The 17,580-nt window shown below is 40.5% G+C and overlaps 1 protein-coding gene and 1 pseudogene across 1 annotated transcript; one reads left to right on the top strand and one right to left on the bottom strand.

The window, feature by feature from the left end:
• The first annotated feature begins 2,449 nt into the window (after nucleotides 1–2,449).
• Nucleotides 2,450–10,577, top strand: LOC105448627 (annotated as a pseudogene).
• Nucleotides 10,578–13,087: 2,510 nt separating this feature from the next.
• LOC105448626 (cirhin) lies at nucleotides 13,088–16,247 on the bottom strand. Its single transcript, XM_011687308.1, has 4 exons — nucleotides 15,930–16,247; nucleotides 14,277–15,816; nucleotides 13,459–13,764; nucleotides 13,088–13,371 (listed from the first exon to the last, which is right to left on the bottom strand). The coding sequence occupies exons 1-4, from the start codon at nucleotides 16,031–16,033 to the stop codon at nucleotides 13,255–13,257; spliced, it is 2,067 nt and encodes a 688-aa protein (XP_011685610.1). The 5' UTR covers nucleotides 16,034–16,247; the 3' UTR covers nucleotides 13,088–13,254.
• Nucleotides 16,248–17,580: the final 1,333 nt, after the last annotated feature.

Genomic DNA, 17,580 nt, shown 5'->3' with positions numbered 1-17,580 from the left:
ATTGAGGACGTTCGAAGTTTGGTGTAAATTGTTCAGCTAACTTTCAATTTTGAAAGATACGGGAGAGATTCTACAAATTATTTTCAATTATCGAAAATTGCAGGTACATTATTTTTTAAATTGTTTTTAATTGTTTACATAATATTGTGTTAAAATGAATATTTTTAGTATTACCCATTTATTTGGGATAGATAATCCCTTACAATTTTATATTCTGCAATTCCCATGAATTATAAACGAACGCTTTTCTTCGAGACGGTAGCATCGATCCATTTTCGAGAACGAGGCACCTTGACGGCGACCTTGCAAGTCTCAGCGATGAATATATATATATATGTGTGTATATATATATATTATATATAGATGCGATTGCATCTATGAAAGGAAAACAGTATACGATATGTGTTAGAGAGATCGACTCGCTATCGTTCTCCAACCCCTCAGCAAGATACTATATCGCTTAATAGTTAAAAAAAAGAAATTCACTCTCTGCACGCGTTATAGGCTTGAAATAAATAGGAATAACAAAAAATTTTGAATTTAAACTGTTATTAAAAAAAGTATTTAGCCTTGATTAATTAAGAATTTTTTTCAAATGATTGGATGTATTTTTAATTCATCGTTTTCGTAAAAATAATTCACTAGTGGTAAACTTACAGTGTAGCTACTGTAAATAAATAAATCAGAAATAAGGTCGCAATATTTTAGTATCGATGAGAATATCGCGAGGCATTCTAAATATAAATTTCGTCGGCTGTGTCAATTCCACTTTAAGAGACACGCGAAACTCATAATAATATTCGAAGCATTAAACATTCATACTTAATAAGACAGAACTTAATGGAGCACTTTCTCAATGACGATGGGAACAATGGCGAGTTAAAGCGTTAATTGAAGACCAAACGGACTGCAAGTAGCTAGATAATCAGATGAACCGCGCGAAAACGGAGTGAGAGAGAGAGAAGAAAAAAGGAAAGAGAGAGAGAGAGAGAGAGAGAGAGAGAGAGATCTCCGCGAGACAATGCGAGAATGTAGCTACGATGAAACGAGGGACAAAAACGTCAACGGTTATAACTGTTGTGGCTGCGGTTACGGCGAGGACGTCTGATGTCTGGCGCGGGTGAATTGCACTAGGAAAGCGGAAAGGGGAAAGGTAGACGGGAGAGGGGAGGGGGGCGATGTGGACGGGTTACAAGGGGAGGGGAGGTTTCGCTACAGAGTGGCGGACGTGATACTTGGCGCACAGGGCGATTTCGTAGGGTGGTTCCGAGGATTTCCAGCTTTTATTCGAGTCGTTTCGTCTTCCTTTCGGCGATGGATCTCGCGTCTCGCGTCTGCAGCGGACAGCCCTGCTGTTGCCCGTCCCCGCCGCTTCCCATCCCCCCCCGCCCGCTCACCCTCTACCGCTTTGATCTGCCTTTTTTCGGAATTTCACCACGTACGCAAGGCGCCGTGCTCCAACGAATAGAATTAAAGTGCGATTTAAGCACTTCCGTCCGAAAGTCGACGGTGGAACGACCGTCCTACGTGGTCCCGCACGTTTTGTATCTCGAAATGGCGAAATTATAGATCTTGTTCATTCCTTACATTTCTATGCTGAACGCCGATCCTCAATCGTTTTGTAATTAAGAAACGCCACGAAATGCTACGTTGAAGAAAAATGTATAAAATAACTGAAATTAATTCAACGATGAAACGTCTCTTTATAAGACGTTAATTTTTTTTATTCGCACTTTATCACGCGCGATAACACAATTTACATACGTATCTATGTTATACACTGACAGAAAAATTATCATTCTTTTAGTATAAGAATTGTGATTGTTTTTAAAATCAATACAAAATATTGGTAATTTTTAATTTAATTTTTTAACGTAATTTTTGTCCAATAATTTTATTTTGTTGATAAAAGTTGTTTCGACAAAATTTACCGCAGTAATTAGTCTCGCGCGTCGCACAAATGACACACGCGAATGCAAGCAATCCCTCGTATATACAAGTCCGGAGATGCGACGAGATTCTCAAGAGCGCGAATGTCGTAATGCAAAGTCTAGGCATGCTTGAGCAATACGCTCTTGGCAAATAAAACGTATACTATGTTATACTATGATGTCATCTTCTCTATCAAAGACTCGTATGCATTTATCAATTGGTGTGCGTAAGATAAAGGTCATAGCGGATCTTCAAGTCCACTTCAGACACATACGTGCGAAATATAGTAATAACAAAAAAAACTCAAGTATCTTCCGTTGGAAGTAAATTTCCGCTATTTTGAGATCTCACGCGATTTCCTGTGGACTTTCGCGTACGGCAGTCAGTGTGACTCGAGAGTCACACGCGAAGGCGTCGGGCGATAAAAGTCGCGCGTGATAAGACGATGTTTTCGTCGAATTAAATACATGCACGTCGAGAAAAGAGCGTGAATTATTTGCACACATCGCCTGATTTTGTTATGTCTAATTCATCTTATCGGGCGTAAGTGCGCACGTTCCGTAATACGCAGTGAATCATTAAATTATCTTCTTGGAAACTCTCGCGAGCTTTACTACGGGTAATATCAGTCTTCTTTGTGTGCATCGAGTGAAATAACGTAACGTGTTTGCATCAGGATAATAATTTTTGTACTTTCTGCAATTTTGAGACAAATTTACGTAATTACGTTTATACGCATTTGCTTTTATTTCCCTTGAAAAAAATATTTATGTAATTTTATAAATGTTTTATATTTTTTACATTATTATAAGTTGCCGATTTTAGAAGTTTTTTTAAGAGAATTTTTCTGTATATCACTTTACTTTCAACATGTAACCGTTTATAGCAATACATTGCAACATTTTTAGTGCCGAGACGAAGAAAACCTACGACATTCCAGACGTATTGGCTTTATGTAATTTTCACGGATAAGAGTCGTTGTCATCGCCATCTCACCCGGAGCGCCGAACGAGTGCATAAACGGCAGAGAAGTCAACCGAGATAAGATCTCGTCGCGTCCCTTAGACTAAAGGCGGCTGTAAAGGGAGGTAAACGAGGGGCAGCGTTAACTTCTTGTTTCACGGCCGAGGCACGGAAATAGTGAGTCATTTTGACGCGGCGTCGCGTCGAGAAAACTGTCTGCTGCGGAGGACTACCGTTTTCGCGTAATTCGCGAAGACGAGAGGGTGCCCACCCGCGCGCCCCAGGGGGTGGGGAGGGGGGAGGGGGGCTCGTGACCTCGCGAACGCGAGATGAGCGGGGCTGTAAAAAGTTCGTCGTGCACGCGGATGAGATTGGATCGCGCGGTCGAGAAAGCGTGGGCGACGGCGGCGGCAGACGTCGCGTTGATTGTCGCGGTCGCTCGTTAAAGCGCGGAAAAGGAAGAAACCGCGACGGAAGGGAAACGGGGGGGGGGCGGGGGAAAGGAGGAAATGCTATGTAGCTCCTTGCGTCCTTACGAGTTATGATTATTGCCGCACGGCTGCGGCTTTACAATCGGCCGCGTTACTCCGAGAAAGCGCGCGACTACCACGCACCACCTTTCCACCCGCTCCCTGGAATATCCCCGAATTACTTCCTCGGCGTTTCGTAATAGAAATATAATCAAAGAGGATTTGTCGTTAAGAGCAGAACACGTCGCGCCGGCCTCATGATTAACGGAGCACACCCGGCTTGATTGAGGAACGGCACCACCACCGCGATGAGATTATCGTAGCCAACGACTCGAATCACTTCCGACGATCGTTTGAGAACGAAGAACTGAGAAACAAATCACATCGTGGCATTAAGCCACCGGAAACAAGACGTTCCCTCCCTTGTCTCCTCTGCTTACGAGAACGCGCCGCGAGTTCAGGTCAGTTGATTAACGAGTCGTATCCGTTTTGAATCTTTATTCGTTGTCTTGGCGCCGAGCGAACGCCAAGACGGCGCTGACAAAACGTATAATGATCGGCGGGTACCACTATAAAATATTCCCCCTAAGAGAAATCGATAGTAATTGGTGAGAATTATCGTCATTCCAGTAAGAATCGGATGTTTCAAATAATTGATTCTGATAATCCCGAAACTGTCGTAACACAATGGAATTTATAATTTCAATAATGATCTATTTCCATCCAGAATATTATTTTACATCAAATGACATGAAAACGATGATATGCCTATCGAAAAAGTTTAATTCTTAAACATTTTATCACTTTTATTTCATTAATTCTTTTGATATCATATGTCAAATTAACAAGCAAATATCATTTCTAATTCCTAATTCTTTGATCTAAAATTCTGTTTTGTATATTACGTAATTAACTTTCCTGACAGACATTTTCTAGTTGTTTTTCTACGTGCTGATATAATTTGGAGAAGAAATTAGGATGATACGAGTAGTTTATCTTTATTGTAGAAATTTTTAAAACATTTCGCTACTTCAATTATCAATGTGTATGTGTGCCGCGTCGGATTAACTCGGGGTGTTTTCTGTTTTGAGCGATTTACGAGAAGAGCAATGAAAGCCGGCGGTCAGGACTAGGGGTCGCAAAGCGCCAGGTATTTGTTCGCACCGGGTCGCGCGAATGGGGTAAGCTACCCGAAGCGATACAATATTTCTCGCCGGTGGCGCGTCGCGACACCGCGCGCCGTCGTCCGCGAATAACGTCAGCCGGCTTCGGTGGTATCGATAAATACCGACTTTGCGAGAGCGGCGGCTCGCGTTCTCGGTTTCGCGGTGGTATCTCGAACGGCTTAATGGCGCCGTTAACTGCCGTATTATTTAACGTGGATTTATGCATCGGAGAGTGCGACCGATTAAAACGCCACCGCGGTTAGCGAAGGACGGTGGTTGCCACACTGCTGCCGCCGCCGCCGCCGACGTCGCGGCGTTCGGGAGATGCAGATGAGAGGAGAGGAGAGAATGCAGACGTTGGCCGCCGTATCTCGTGCTCTTAATCCCTCGTTATAGCCCGTTGTGATAAACAACCGCGTCCCCGGCGGAACGGCGGCGGCGGAGAAGGACCGCAGTGTCTCGGTGAAAAATACGGAAAATGATTACGATGGCATTACCTTCGGCGACGTGCGAGCTCCGCGCTGTGATCCAACTTAATGCGATTTCCTTTACGTCGGCAGTTACGCCGCGATCGAAGCATCTTGGCGCGTGTATACTCGCATGCGTTGTAAACGTAAAAGTTTTTTCGAAAAAGAAAAAACATTGTTTGAAAAACTTTACGTAAAATCGTAATTGCGTCGCTAATGTGACGTCGACGTCGGTATCAAGTCGCTGTATTGGTAACTCTAGATTGTGATGCTATTGCCATTATAACTATGCTGTCTACATTGGTTTTGTATAATCGATAATCTTTATCTCAAAAGGACGGATATTTTAGAAGAAGAAGAAAAGAATAATTTCGTATTGCATCAATATTATCTCTATGAAGTTATAATGCCACTGATATAATTTAGAATTTCCACCAGATATAATTGACAGAGAGTTTTGACTACCCTGTGAACTTAACACCCCCGCAATTAAAAAAAAACGACGGAATTAAATATATTCGATATGTCACCCGACTGATAATGTCGGTAGACAGTTTAAGTATAAATAAGAAATGTCAGATTATTTCTTTTAAGCTCGAAAAGTATTAGAAATAAACTTTCTAGTTCTCCTATAATATGACAATTCAGACAACTTGCAACGCAAGGGTTATGAGCGTACGTACGTCTAAGTTACCTATTTTTCCGAGATTGCAGCTATATCGCAATCAGCGCGAGAGTATGCGGCAATCGCGTTCAAAGATCGAGTGTTTTCTAGGACGCGACGAAGGAGAGAGAGATTCCTGGCACGCGGAGAAACGGAATAATTCTATGCGCTTGCGGTGCATACACGAGTGACTGTTGGCGGGAGTGTCGAGAGAAATGAAGAGAGAGATAGAGAGGGAGAGTGTGTGTGTCTGTGTGTGTCGAGATGAGAGGAGGGTTTGGCGGTCGGGCGACGGTCTCGTGCATCATCCACGTCACGATCGCTGCCAATGGGATCTTGGATATCAGGTGATGCTATTGGGGATTTGCATCTCCTGGACGCGCCGAATGCATGAGAGAGGTGAGGAGGCTCTCTCGTCCATGAGTCGACTGGCGCGACGAGAACGATGGGAAATCCGGTTGCGTTGCATATATAAGCGAGTAAGACGAGGACGCAGTCAGTGAGCATACAGGGTGCTTTCAAATTAAACCATACCAATTTTTATAAGTGCATTTTTTTATTTCGTAAGCGAATTTTTTTTATATTTTTATTTTGATTTAAAGTTTAGTTGTTAAAAGATTTTTTCATTCTCAACAAGAGACAAAACCTTTCAGATCCTACGGCATGGAGAACGTTGCTGTTTACTTGAAACTATAAAATAATAATTTAAAACGTAAAAAATACGTAAATCTAAAAAATAATTTTATATAAAAAGTGATAAGATTGTTTCTTCGCAAATACTGTCATTTTAGTGATCTTTTTAATTGAGTTCATGAGAAGACCGTACCAGAAAAGAACAGAATTGATGATATCTGCTGAGATCTGACGGTGAAACTTATCAATCGAATTGTGTCACCATGAAGAAATCGGCTGCAAATTTGTTACGGAATTCGCCCGCTAAATTAAAAGCTGTTTAATTTGGGACCACCGTGTAGATCGTGGCGGACGCGAGAAAGAGACGCGGATAGATAGCTAGATAGTGGAAACGGGAGAAACGAAGAGAAACGGAACATGGTCGATGTGTCTAGCGCAACCCGGCTGACTGGCTGGCTGGCTGGCTGGTTGGCTGGCTGGCTGGCTGGTTCGGGTAGTAGCTGGCTGGCTGGTTCGGCTGACTGGATCAACCGGGGACCGTCTAGCTTGCGTCTACCCCGCCGCACAAGCCAACCCGGCATTATCTATACGTCTAGACACCCCTGCGCCACCGAGAGAAGACCATAGCGGTTTGGCGCTCCGCTTGTAATTTACAGCGCACCCCGCCGTGTCTCTACACCCACGAACTCTCTCTCTCTCTCTCTCTCTCTCTCTCTCTCTCTCCCGCTTTCCTTTCTCCTTCTTTCTCTTTGTCGCTCTTTCCTTTTCTCCACCTCTTTCGCACTTCTGACGATAGCTAAGATCGCGCTTGCACCTCCCCTGCTCGAGTTTTTCCGCGTGCCCCCTTCGTTTCCCCTTTTTCCACCCTTCGTTCCCGCCTTGACGTTCCTTCATTTTTCTGCCATCCGATACCAGTTCGAGTAACTGGGATCGAAAGTTCACCGACGTTATCGTAAATCTCACGTCTAAATCACGAGATCGTTTTTCTTATAATTTTCGTATATATAAAACACGATGGAAACGAAATATAATTGCATTCGACGATACGACGCGTTGAATCGTTATCGCATAAGTCTACGGTTATTTTCGTCGAAAATTCACGATTATGCGATTTGTTGGCATTCATTAGAATGGGAAATTGTTGCCGACGAGTTGAATGTTTGTAATTTCATGGAACAATGGCGTGGCAAAAGCTGCAGACGTTATCGCATTTATTAATACCGATGCGCAGATATATTTGCATCAAGGTCGGTAGAATGCATGCATGCGATCTCCCATTCGGTCATCCCTTCCACAATTTCTCGGAGTTTTATATCACTATTCTATAGCGGTTAGAGGAAGCTCTGTTAATCCTGGCACTAGATAAAAACAAACCCCGTCCGAAGTACGAAATATGCGTCTGCGGCTGGAAAAGCAAAGCAAAATTTCCCATCGATTCCCGCTAAATAAGCGGCGCAGTAAACTTTAATTTAAAAATCGTCGATATCGCTCGCATTCTAATTTATTCTAACAGTCGAAATAATCGTGAATCATTCGTAGGTCGTATACTGCGTTATTTTTCCAAGATTTTATCCGGACAGATAAATCGATATAGGTTTATCGGTATTTTGATACATCTCGCGCGCACTATGATTTCATGCGGATTTAACTAAACAAATAATAAATTGGGAAAAACAGACATGTTTGGACTCTCATATATCATTTTACTTGCAGTACAGGCTTAGATTATTCAAGTGTACTAGCTATATAATTGTATAGAATCATGCAATATAAGAAAAGATATAGAAGATTTTAAAGATATCTGAAAACTTAAAATTATTTAATTAAAATTCGTTTAAATATCTTTAGAATAATTTCTCGCACATGTTGTTTGAGTTGATCGTAATTTCATATAAAATACTCATCGTTTTGCGTTTCCGGCAGCAAACTACTTAGATGGCTGCGCTAGCGGACAGCAAATGGATACGGCGACGAACTTTCGAATTTCGGAATGAGGAGGAAGGAATAGAGGATGGCGCGATTTTCCCTAGGGGTATAAATCGGACGGAGATGCAGGCTACGGCGACGAAGGAAGACGGATAGCTAGACGGCTAGATCGACATCGAAGGCTCGAAAGGGGGCGAGTGGGAGAGAATGGCGACGACGATGAAGGCGCAGACTATGGCGCCGAAGTCAGGGGTTGAACGGGCTGATGTTTTAAGCGATGTAAGTTACAGGCACTATACGAATAGCGGTCTCGGGCGCAGATTAGTCGTAATCTGGGTACATTGCACTCTGCAGCGTCTCTATTCTCTCTCTCTCTCTCTCTTTTGTTCTGCGTCTTTCTTCCTCTCTTTCTCTATCTCCTCTGTTAATAAACGCATATCTCTCTCTCTCTCCTTCTCTATCCGTCTTTCTCTCTACCTTGATGTACGTTTCGTTGTATATCCTTCGGTCGTACGTTCTCATACACTCGACATCGACTTGGGACGACCTCGTCTCTCTGGTTGCAGACGTATCTAGCCCCCAGATAGAACGCTATCGTCATTCGCTTGATTATTTCCCGGCCACTTCGACAATCGAAAAAGATTCTCTGGTGCTCATCCCCGCGTCTGGCTTTGTAACCGTGGAATTACCGTGATCGCGACAAATGTTATACCGGATAACGGATTTACGAGACCTCCCGCCGAAGTGGAATTCCCATTCTATTTCATCATTTCGATTTCGATATTCTTCCGGCATTGTCCGATATATATTGGACGCGGCAAAATTGGAAAATTTATGACGCCACGAGGCCTATAAAAAATTGCACCCAATATTCGAGATATAACTCGAAAATTTGCAATTGCCCATAAAAGGACACTTTTGACGTTTTACGTTGCAAAGATTTCATTCATTCATGATGTAATTACTAAACTAAAGTGATGGAAAAATATTATGTTCATTTCAGAAAATGCATGCAGTCCGAGAATTTCAATATTACCGCGCGCGGGATAACTATAGTAACAATCCGAGGTATCGAACAAACCGCGCATACGCTTTGGTTGGATTTAATATTGAAGATTTCGTTCGCCGTGCGAGAAAATATTCGTCCGCGAGGAATGTCCGAGGAAAAGCAAAATAAAGAAAGCAAGAAAGTGGCCGAGAGGGTGATCTTCACGAAACGTGGTGACGTCTTCAAAAACGAAGTGACCGCCGATAATATTCGGTAATACATCTACTATAGAATGTACAATTAAGTTAGTATTCGTAACAATGGCGTAAATCTCTCGTTCTTATATATGAAGTGATATATATAATAAAATGATTATTTCGTTAATAATTCAGCAAGGAAACGAACTCCCTCGAAAGCCTGTCGCGATGGTCGTGGCCGCAGAAGTACGAGCACCTGACCGGGCAATTTTTCAGCCAGGTATCTTAAAAACTCCCGTCGGTTGGCAAGTCGCGCACGGCAGGGAAAAAAAAGAGGGAGCACACGAAGCCGCAGACGAATTTCAATGTGCCCGTCGTGTCACTGACCGTAGGTGCTGGCGGAGGAATGCAGAAAAGCGGGACTTCCGGCGAACACTTTCGAGCGTGACCCGCCGGAAGACGTGGCCGAACGTTCGCCGATTCCTTTGAAAGCCTCACCGGCCTTCCCTAGGACGACATCCGCCCAGATCGGCCATCGTTCATCTCGCGCGGAATACAGCCTGGAATTTACGGGTCGTCTCTACATCTCGCCAAGGTGGACGATCGACCCTCCCGCGGAAACCCCGGAATTACGCGCGACGAAACAAAAATTTATATTTCTAGGTTGAGAAAGAAGTCGTGATCATCCAGAATCATGGCGTATCAAAACACATGATATTATGTATAATATTTTTTTTACTAAGCAAGTGAGAGAGACTAGAAAAATAATGTGTTACTTCTTTTATATCAAATATTATTAATAAAAACAGCTTGTACGAAGCTGTTCTTGGATCGTAAAATAATTTAAGACAGAAAATTATATTGTTAACTTTAATTCATTGTACGTAAAATCTGTCGATCATGTGAATTTTTGTAGTCATCAGGTGATCAAGGATAAAATTGTAAAATGCTAACATTATTGACATCGTTTTTGATTTATAAAAATATTTTACCGACATAATATAAAATTCAAATGTTTGCTACGTACTATAAAATGAAATTATAAATATTAAAATTAATGTAACTGCAATGTAGACTAAATCTATATTAGGCTATTCAGATTTATGTATGAGTAATGAATAAAAACTGTCGATCACATCAGATGTATAAATAAAAATTTTCGAAATATAAAGATGTTATTGCAAATTTCAAAATATTAAAACCGTCAACAACAAACTTTTTCATTGTAGCAGTTATTTAAAAAAAAAACAAATACAATTCGAAGGCATTTTAGCGAATTCTAGAAACTGTCAAAATAAGATATGAGAAGTATCAAATGCAGCTAATTTATAGACGCATGTACGACGATGTATTGGTTATGAATATACGATTCGCATTTTGCAAAAAAGCTGTAACGTATAATGTAAAGTGTAAAAATTTCAATCGGCATTTAGCCGTAATAATACCGATAGGTAGATTGCCATAATAATAATATTTAATAATAATTAAGTGCAATATTTAATAAGTTTGCGACGAACTTCAAACCCGATATTTTATGGCAAGCATTTGCAATAATTGTTCGAGTACGAAATTCATTTTTGGGCAACAACAATTGCGGAAATATATTATACGGAGCGATCTGAGCGCAATTCTGCGATCGTCGCGTACCGCATTTTATGACCGGCATTCGAGCGATACCTGCGATTCTCGAAAGTATCGAAAGGTCGAAGCATCGACAAAATGGCCACAGCTATACTTCGCGGAGAAGTGAAATTCAAAATATTTTAGCAAACATTACAAAAGTGGCCGGGAAAATAGCGGGTTATTATGAGAAATGTAATTGGCACAGTTAACTACAGAACGAAAATACGCACGCACCTGGCAGTAATTATGCGCCCGATGCGGTGAAAATGCGCGAAGAGAGGGCATGCCCGACGGACTCCATGCAGAGCGGAACGACGCGTCGAAATCACGTCGTTAAACAGCAGCGCTCCTCGATGCACGTTCGACGCGTTAACGACAGAGATTCGATTTTACGATCGAGGCACTCGCGGCAATTGTTCGCGCGCGAGGGGTTCACTTTCGGGCGACAAACATCGTCGTGGGAAATCGTGTGCGAAGCGGAATTCGAATGTGCGATTCAGCGATCGCCGCGGCGATCGCGCGTTTCGTGACTGACCGCGGCGGTTCGAGAACTATCGACGTGCCATCTCACGATTCTCGATGTAACGAACGGTCGAAGCGCAGCGCCGACAAAATGGCCGTGGTTAACTTCGCGGAGAAATACGATTCAAAAATATTTCAGCGAACGCCCGAAATGGCCGAGATGATCGAATTATCGCGAAAAATATGCGAACGGCGTGGTTAATTGTAGAACGAAAGTGTGCACGTACTTGGCGACAGTCACTGCGTCCGTTGCTGTTTTGACGTATTTCCATGAAATCCGCGAACATGCGCCTGCGACGAACTCACGGAGCGGACCGTCAGCGTCGACATCATATCGTCAACAGCAACCTCGCGCAACGCTCGATACGACAGAGGGCCGACTTTTTCGAGAAGCACTCGCGGACGACTACTTTTTGCACACCGAATTCGCCTTTTCGCGAGAAAAAGATCGCGGAAATTGCGGAGCCGAATCGAATGCGTTTTGACGATCGCCGCGACGCGACGCGTTTCTTAACTGACCGCGACTCGAGGACTATCGAAGAGAGCCACCTCGCGAATCTCGAAGTAACGAGTGACCGAAGCGCAGCGATAAAACGGCCTTGACACATGGATAAAGAAATCAATTAGGGTAACTGTCCCTATTAGTATGCTTTTATATTTAAATAAGTCATCAAAATTAATTGGTACAAATAAATAGACAAAGTATTTTTTTTTATAAAGTTAATACTTTAACTTAATAAAAAAAATACTTTGTCTATATATTTGTAACAGTTTATTTTTAAGTCATAAAAATTAACCGGTACAAATAGACAAAGTATTTTTTTTTTATAAAGTTAATACTTTAACTTTATTATACAAAGTATTTTTTTTTTATAAAGTTAATACTTTAACTTAATAAAAAAAAACTTTGTCTATATATTTGTACCAGTTTATTTTTATGACTTATTTAAATATAAAAGAACACTAATAGGTACAGGGCACACTAATAGGGACAGTTACCCTACAATAATTATAAATTAGGGAAGCTTAAGAACTACTGTAGAACGATAAACGTGCATGTACCTGGCACTAATTATGCGCTCATTGTTATTTTCGAAATGTGAAATGTGCCGAGTGTCCGAAGCTCATATTGAAGCGGGTCGCCAATGTCGAAACCACGAAAATCGCAACTCAGACAATACTCGATGCGTTGTTACAAGAGACAATTACAATTTACAAGAGACACTCGTGATAATTATTTACCCATGAAATTTGTTTGCAGGCGATAAAGATCGCGGGAAGCGCGGAACGGATTCGAACGCGACTCCGTGGCCGCCGTAGTGCATTTTCTGACTGAATAAAGCTCGAGAATTATCAAAGAGCAACGTCACGATTCGACCGAAGTATCGAAAGGTCAAAACTGTGAGTAATTGTTTCGTATAAAAACTAAATTCGAATTAAATCAAATATTTAAAAATAGGCCCTTTTTCGCAATATTGTTCTGTAAATTCAAATTATTTTAGTTATTATTAAGTGATGGAAGAAATAGTAAATTTGTTACCAGAAACTAATCGAAATCATTGAATTACACTTAAAAAATATTAAAATATTGAAATAGCGTGTTCGAAATAATGAAATCTAGTTACAAAATTTAATTTAAAAAAAATAGGGTAAAAATTTTATTTTTTACCATTATTATTAATAGTATCTCCTATAAACAATATTTACATGCCGAAGAACTTTTGTTTTAGCGTGGGTGGTAATTTGTCCAACAGAGAAGTAGGATTCACCTCGACCGCGACCAGCTCTTCGTCGTTCAACCAATTTAAGTAGACAAGGTGCTGCAAATATTAAAATTAAAATTCTTTCCTTCTCTATCTCATTATTAATCATTTAAAACAAATATTTTTTAACATTGGTATTATTACCTTATATTTCTTGGCAACTTGAAACGTATGTTGAGATTGTGAGCTGGAAATCGAATTGCTATCTTCTGCAGCGCTTTCTCCATTCTCACGCTTAAAAATCTTTGTTTCTTTTTCTGATAATTCGCTGTTTTTATTAATAATATACACACTTGTGTCGTCCTGCATGATTATGATGTTTTCGTTGCGCGGATCGAATATGATGTTCGTTATCGGGAATGGACGCGCTAACCACTGCTTTGATAATCGATTTTGCAAATTATTAGAAAACTCTGTGTATCTCTTCGTAGGAATATTGTATTCAATGATCTGAAAATGAATTATTATTTGCATAATTATTTACAACAATAATAACAAGAACATCTTAATAATAATAATAAACCAATAAAATCTTGAAACATTGAGAAAAACAATCAATTTATGGTAAGTTTTAAGACATTTTATTTTAGGATTGCTGTTTCCAGTCTCAATTTAGACCGTACGATTTTTTTAATGTATCTCATTGTACGTCTTAAAATTTAATGTTGCTCATATCAAAAGGTAATAAACTGTAAGAGTACGGACTTCATAAAGTCCGTGTACGAACGGATAATTCAATAACGGGATTATAGAAGCAATTACGTGTAACGTCATCGCGTAAAAATAAAACCACAGTAGCAGTTAACAGTAAATTGCGAATTTTTACTGCTGCAGGTCATTAACGTTGTATAGTATTTTACGATGGCGCGTATTCGAGTCGGTTATTATTTTTAATGTCGCCGTATAATGCACGATGCGCGTATTACTCATTTTAAATCGTGTGTATAGCGCGCTATATTTACCTTATGATCGGAATACACTAGGACCAGATTGAGTGTATTTTTCTGCACGGCTATTGCCGTCGCTGGACAACTGTACTTGGGTAACTTCCATCCCTTGAGCGATTCTGCCGCGACACCGTCACCGATGAAGTACACGGCGACTCCGCGTTGCCGGTCCGTGCATACGAAATACTTGTTGTCCGGAGAGAAGCACACGAGACCGACATCGTTAATGGACTCCCTCGTTGTCTGGAACGAGCCGATCAGACTTAAGCTCTTCTTACTCACTTTGAACAGCATCACGGTACTCTCGTTGCCGTCATTGTTAATTGCGGCGAATAACTTGCCGTTTGGACTGAAGAGCATCTTTTGTATTCGCTTCACAGACAAATCGGTATCGTTTTTAGACAGCTGCGCATCTCCCTCCACCACGTCGAAGTTAAAGACTCTGACGTGAGTGTCCGTCGAGTACACGATTGTTTTGGAGTTCTTACTAACGGCGCAAGAGATGATGCTCTCGTCACCTTTTGTTTGTAACTGCAACAGTTTCATAGGCTCCTCGTCCAATTCGTGCACCATGGAGGAGCGTACTAATTCCGGGGAATCTTTACTGACAGAACCAAGTCTCCATAATTCCAGATAGTTTGCGTATCGCAACAAGATACATCTAGATTTTCGGCAAATTGTGGCGCAGGGTGGTTGCAGTAGCGGAGGATATTTCACAAGATTTTTTGGTGGGTAACTCGACGCGGCGAGGTACCCATCCACCCCGGCCGAGTAGAGCTTTCCATTCGCTTCTACAAGCGCTCGGACATCGTGAACGTGTAATCTCCTCTCGATTCCCTTCACCCACTGATGTTTCCCACTTGATTTCAGGGTAACTTTGCAAAAGCTTCGCACGACCGGGTCCACACCCGCGCAGTACACCACATTCATGTCGTGCGACAGGGTAACAGCTAATATATCGGCTGTATGACTTTCGTGCGACTCTAGTAGGACTCCCATCTGAGGATCCCAGAAGCATAGGAAGCCGTGAGAGTCGCCGGATATTATTATATTATCGTCGGTGACCGCGAGGCACCAAACTATTGTCTCCTCCTTGATATTATTTTTAGAAGTTGTCATTTTGTGTATTGCGTGTCCGGATATGGCACTCCACACCCTGATGGTGTCCGTGGAACCTGTATAAATCATCTCGCCCGTGTTATCCCATTTGATACACATAATTCTCCCCTCCTGTTTATCAAATATTCTCTCAAAAACCAGTTTATCCTTGTGCACGGTGAAAGTGTTGATATATCCGTCCTCCGTGCCAACGGCCAGGCGAGTCTTCTCTTGATTCACGTCCATGCACCAGGCCGCTCCTCCTATCACCATGACTTCATGCTTGACGCTCAACGTCCTCAGGTCGTACTCGATCACCGCACCCTGAAGACCCGTCGAAAACAGTCTGGAATCGATCCAGAGTATGCTCTCCACCGAGTTCTCGGCGTGACCGGCTATGGTACACTCGACAAACGGTGCGTTCTCCACATTCCAGATTTCTATAGAGTTGTTGTCCCTTTGGAAAGGAAAGAAGAATTAGAAAGATGGTCACAGTCACAATTCACGCGTGTGTAAAGTTTATGAATTTACTGATGTTAAATACATAATCACAAGTGTATGCCAGCTAACCTTGCGAGGGCTAATTTTTTCGTTTTTGATTCATGACACAGGCAAGTCACCGACTTCGGCTCCAAATTATAAAATCTTATGTTATGTATACGATGCGTAGCCATAGCTGGATATCCCTATATAATTGAATCTAATTTCATATATAATTGATTGCTCTTGATATGACCGTAACAAACATAACCATCACACACGTGGACGGCGCAAACTTCAGAAACGAATTCATTGGTCAGAGTCATCTGACTGTAGCTAGTGACATTTTGTCGTACTCTTGCGAGTGTAGTGTGGCAACCCTCTCCCACGAACTGACACAACTGTGTTATCTCTTGTCGGAATATGTATTCTCTTGATAACAATTTATATACATATATTATTTAATTGTGTATAACATAATTAATTTACTGAAGTATAAAAAAATAGTATAAAAAATAAAAATTAATGTAAGTATAAAAGGAATTCTTAAAAATTTATCAATAATTTATTGCAACAATTAATATTTACAAATAAAAAATTTAGTTTATTTTACAGCTAATTTGTTTGTGTACTATTTTTTTATATTATTATATTAATTTATTCCCATTTATCAGTATTTAATATGTAATTTATTATTATTAATTTATAATATTATAATTTATCGATTATTTTCTGAATCGATTTTAAAATGCACTATTATTTTTTCTATTTTCTCAACTTTCATTGCAAATATGTGAATTTTCCATAGTCGATAATAATAAATATAAGTTTGGTAAAGTAAAATAAAATTATCTATGCCATTATATATTATATGGTTAATCGCGGCCTTTAATAATATATATCGCATCCACGTCAATCTTGATTTTTTTTTATTTATTCTTTCTTACTCTGCAATATTGTTGAGATGACGTTAACGCGTAACGAGATCATTCTAAAGGGCGATAGTTATTGTAGTTCAATATCTTATATATTTACAATTGTCTTAAGTATGTACAATCGTGGACACATCGGTTGCAACACATATTCTTTTTTATAGATTTCAAAACGCACTAATATATATTTTGCAAATGCGGACCACGATTGGTGTTATACTGTCTCTAGACTAAAGATAGTAACATCGTGGTTCGCATTTGCAACATATTAGTTATCTATAAAGTATATATTATTTATATTAAATATATACATAATATAAACCTAATATATACATAATATAAACCTATAAAAAGTGTCGCAACCGATGTGTCCACGACTGTACGAAGACGAAGCATATACACGTATGTATGTACTACGAGATAAGCACGTGATAATTGATAATTTTTCAGCTGCATTCGAGCTAGTTCGGGAGCGTGCCATGAATTGTTATTTTGTCATTTTATTTTTATCGTTAATAGACGTAAAACTCGAACGAAATAATGCAATAGCGCTGATGACACGCTTCTCGAATCCAAACGCAGCCTTCGTGATCTAGAAATTTCGACTGAATTTAAATCTAGCTTGACGTTTACCGGCGGAATTGTTTATGCAAAATGATTAACTAATGTTAGCAACCTGTGTGAAATTAGCAATGAAATTATTAGTTATGCTATTTTCGTTGTAATTTGGTCTTCTTTCTTTTAACTTAAACAAGTTTAGTATGCTATGTGTCGAAACAAAATATTAATATTTTAATATTAATGTTGAT

Source organism: Wasmannia auropunctata, unplaced genomic scaffold (genome assembly GCF_000956235.1).
Source record: "Wasmannia auropunctata unplaced genomic scaffold, wasmannia.A_1.0 LD336083.1, whole genome shotgun sequence".
Classification (NCBI taxonomy): Eukaryota; Metazoa; Arthropoda; class Insecta; order Hymenoptera; family Formicidae; genus Wasmannia; species Wasmannia auropunctata.
Note: the sequence above shows the minus strand (reverse complement) of the source record. Positions and strands in the feature narration are given on the sequence as shown.

Bases quoted from the DNA above. Each gene is read 5' to 3' on its own strand.
- LOC105448626 (XM_011687308.1), bottom strand. From the start codon at position 16,033: ATGGCTACGCATCGTATACATAACATAAGATTTTATAATTTGGAGCCG. The intron at 13,765-14,276 runs GTAAATATAGCG...ATTCATTTTCAG, and splicing joins TAGTGTATTCCGATCATAAG to ATCATTGAATACAATATTCC. The intron at 13,372-13,458 runs GTAATAATACCA...TAATATTTGCAG, and splicing joins AAGTTGCCAAGAAATATAAG to CACCTTGTCTACTTAAATTG.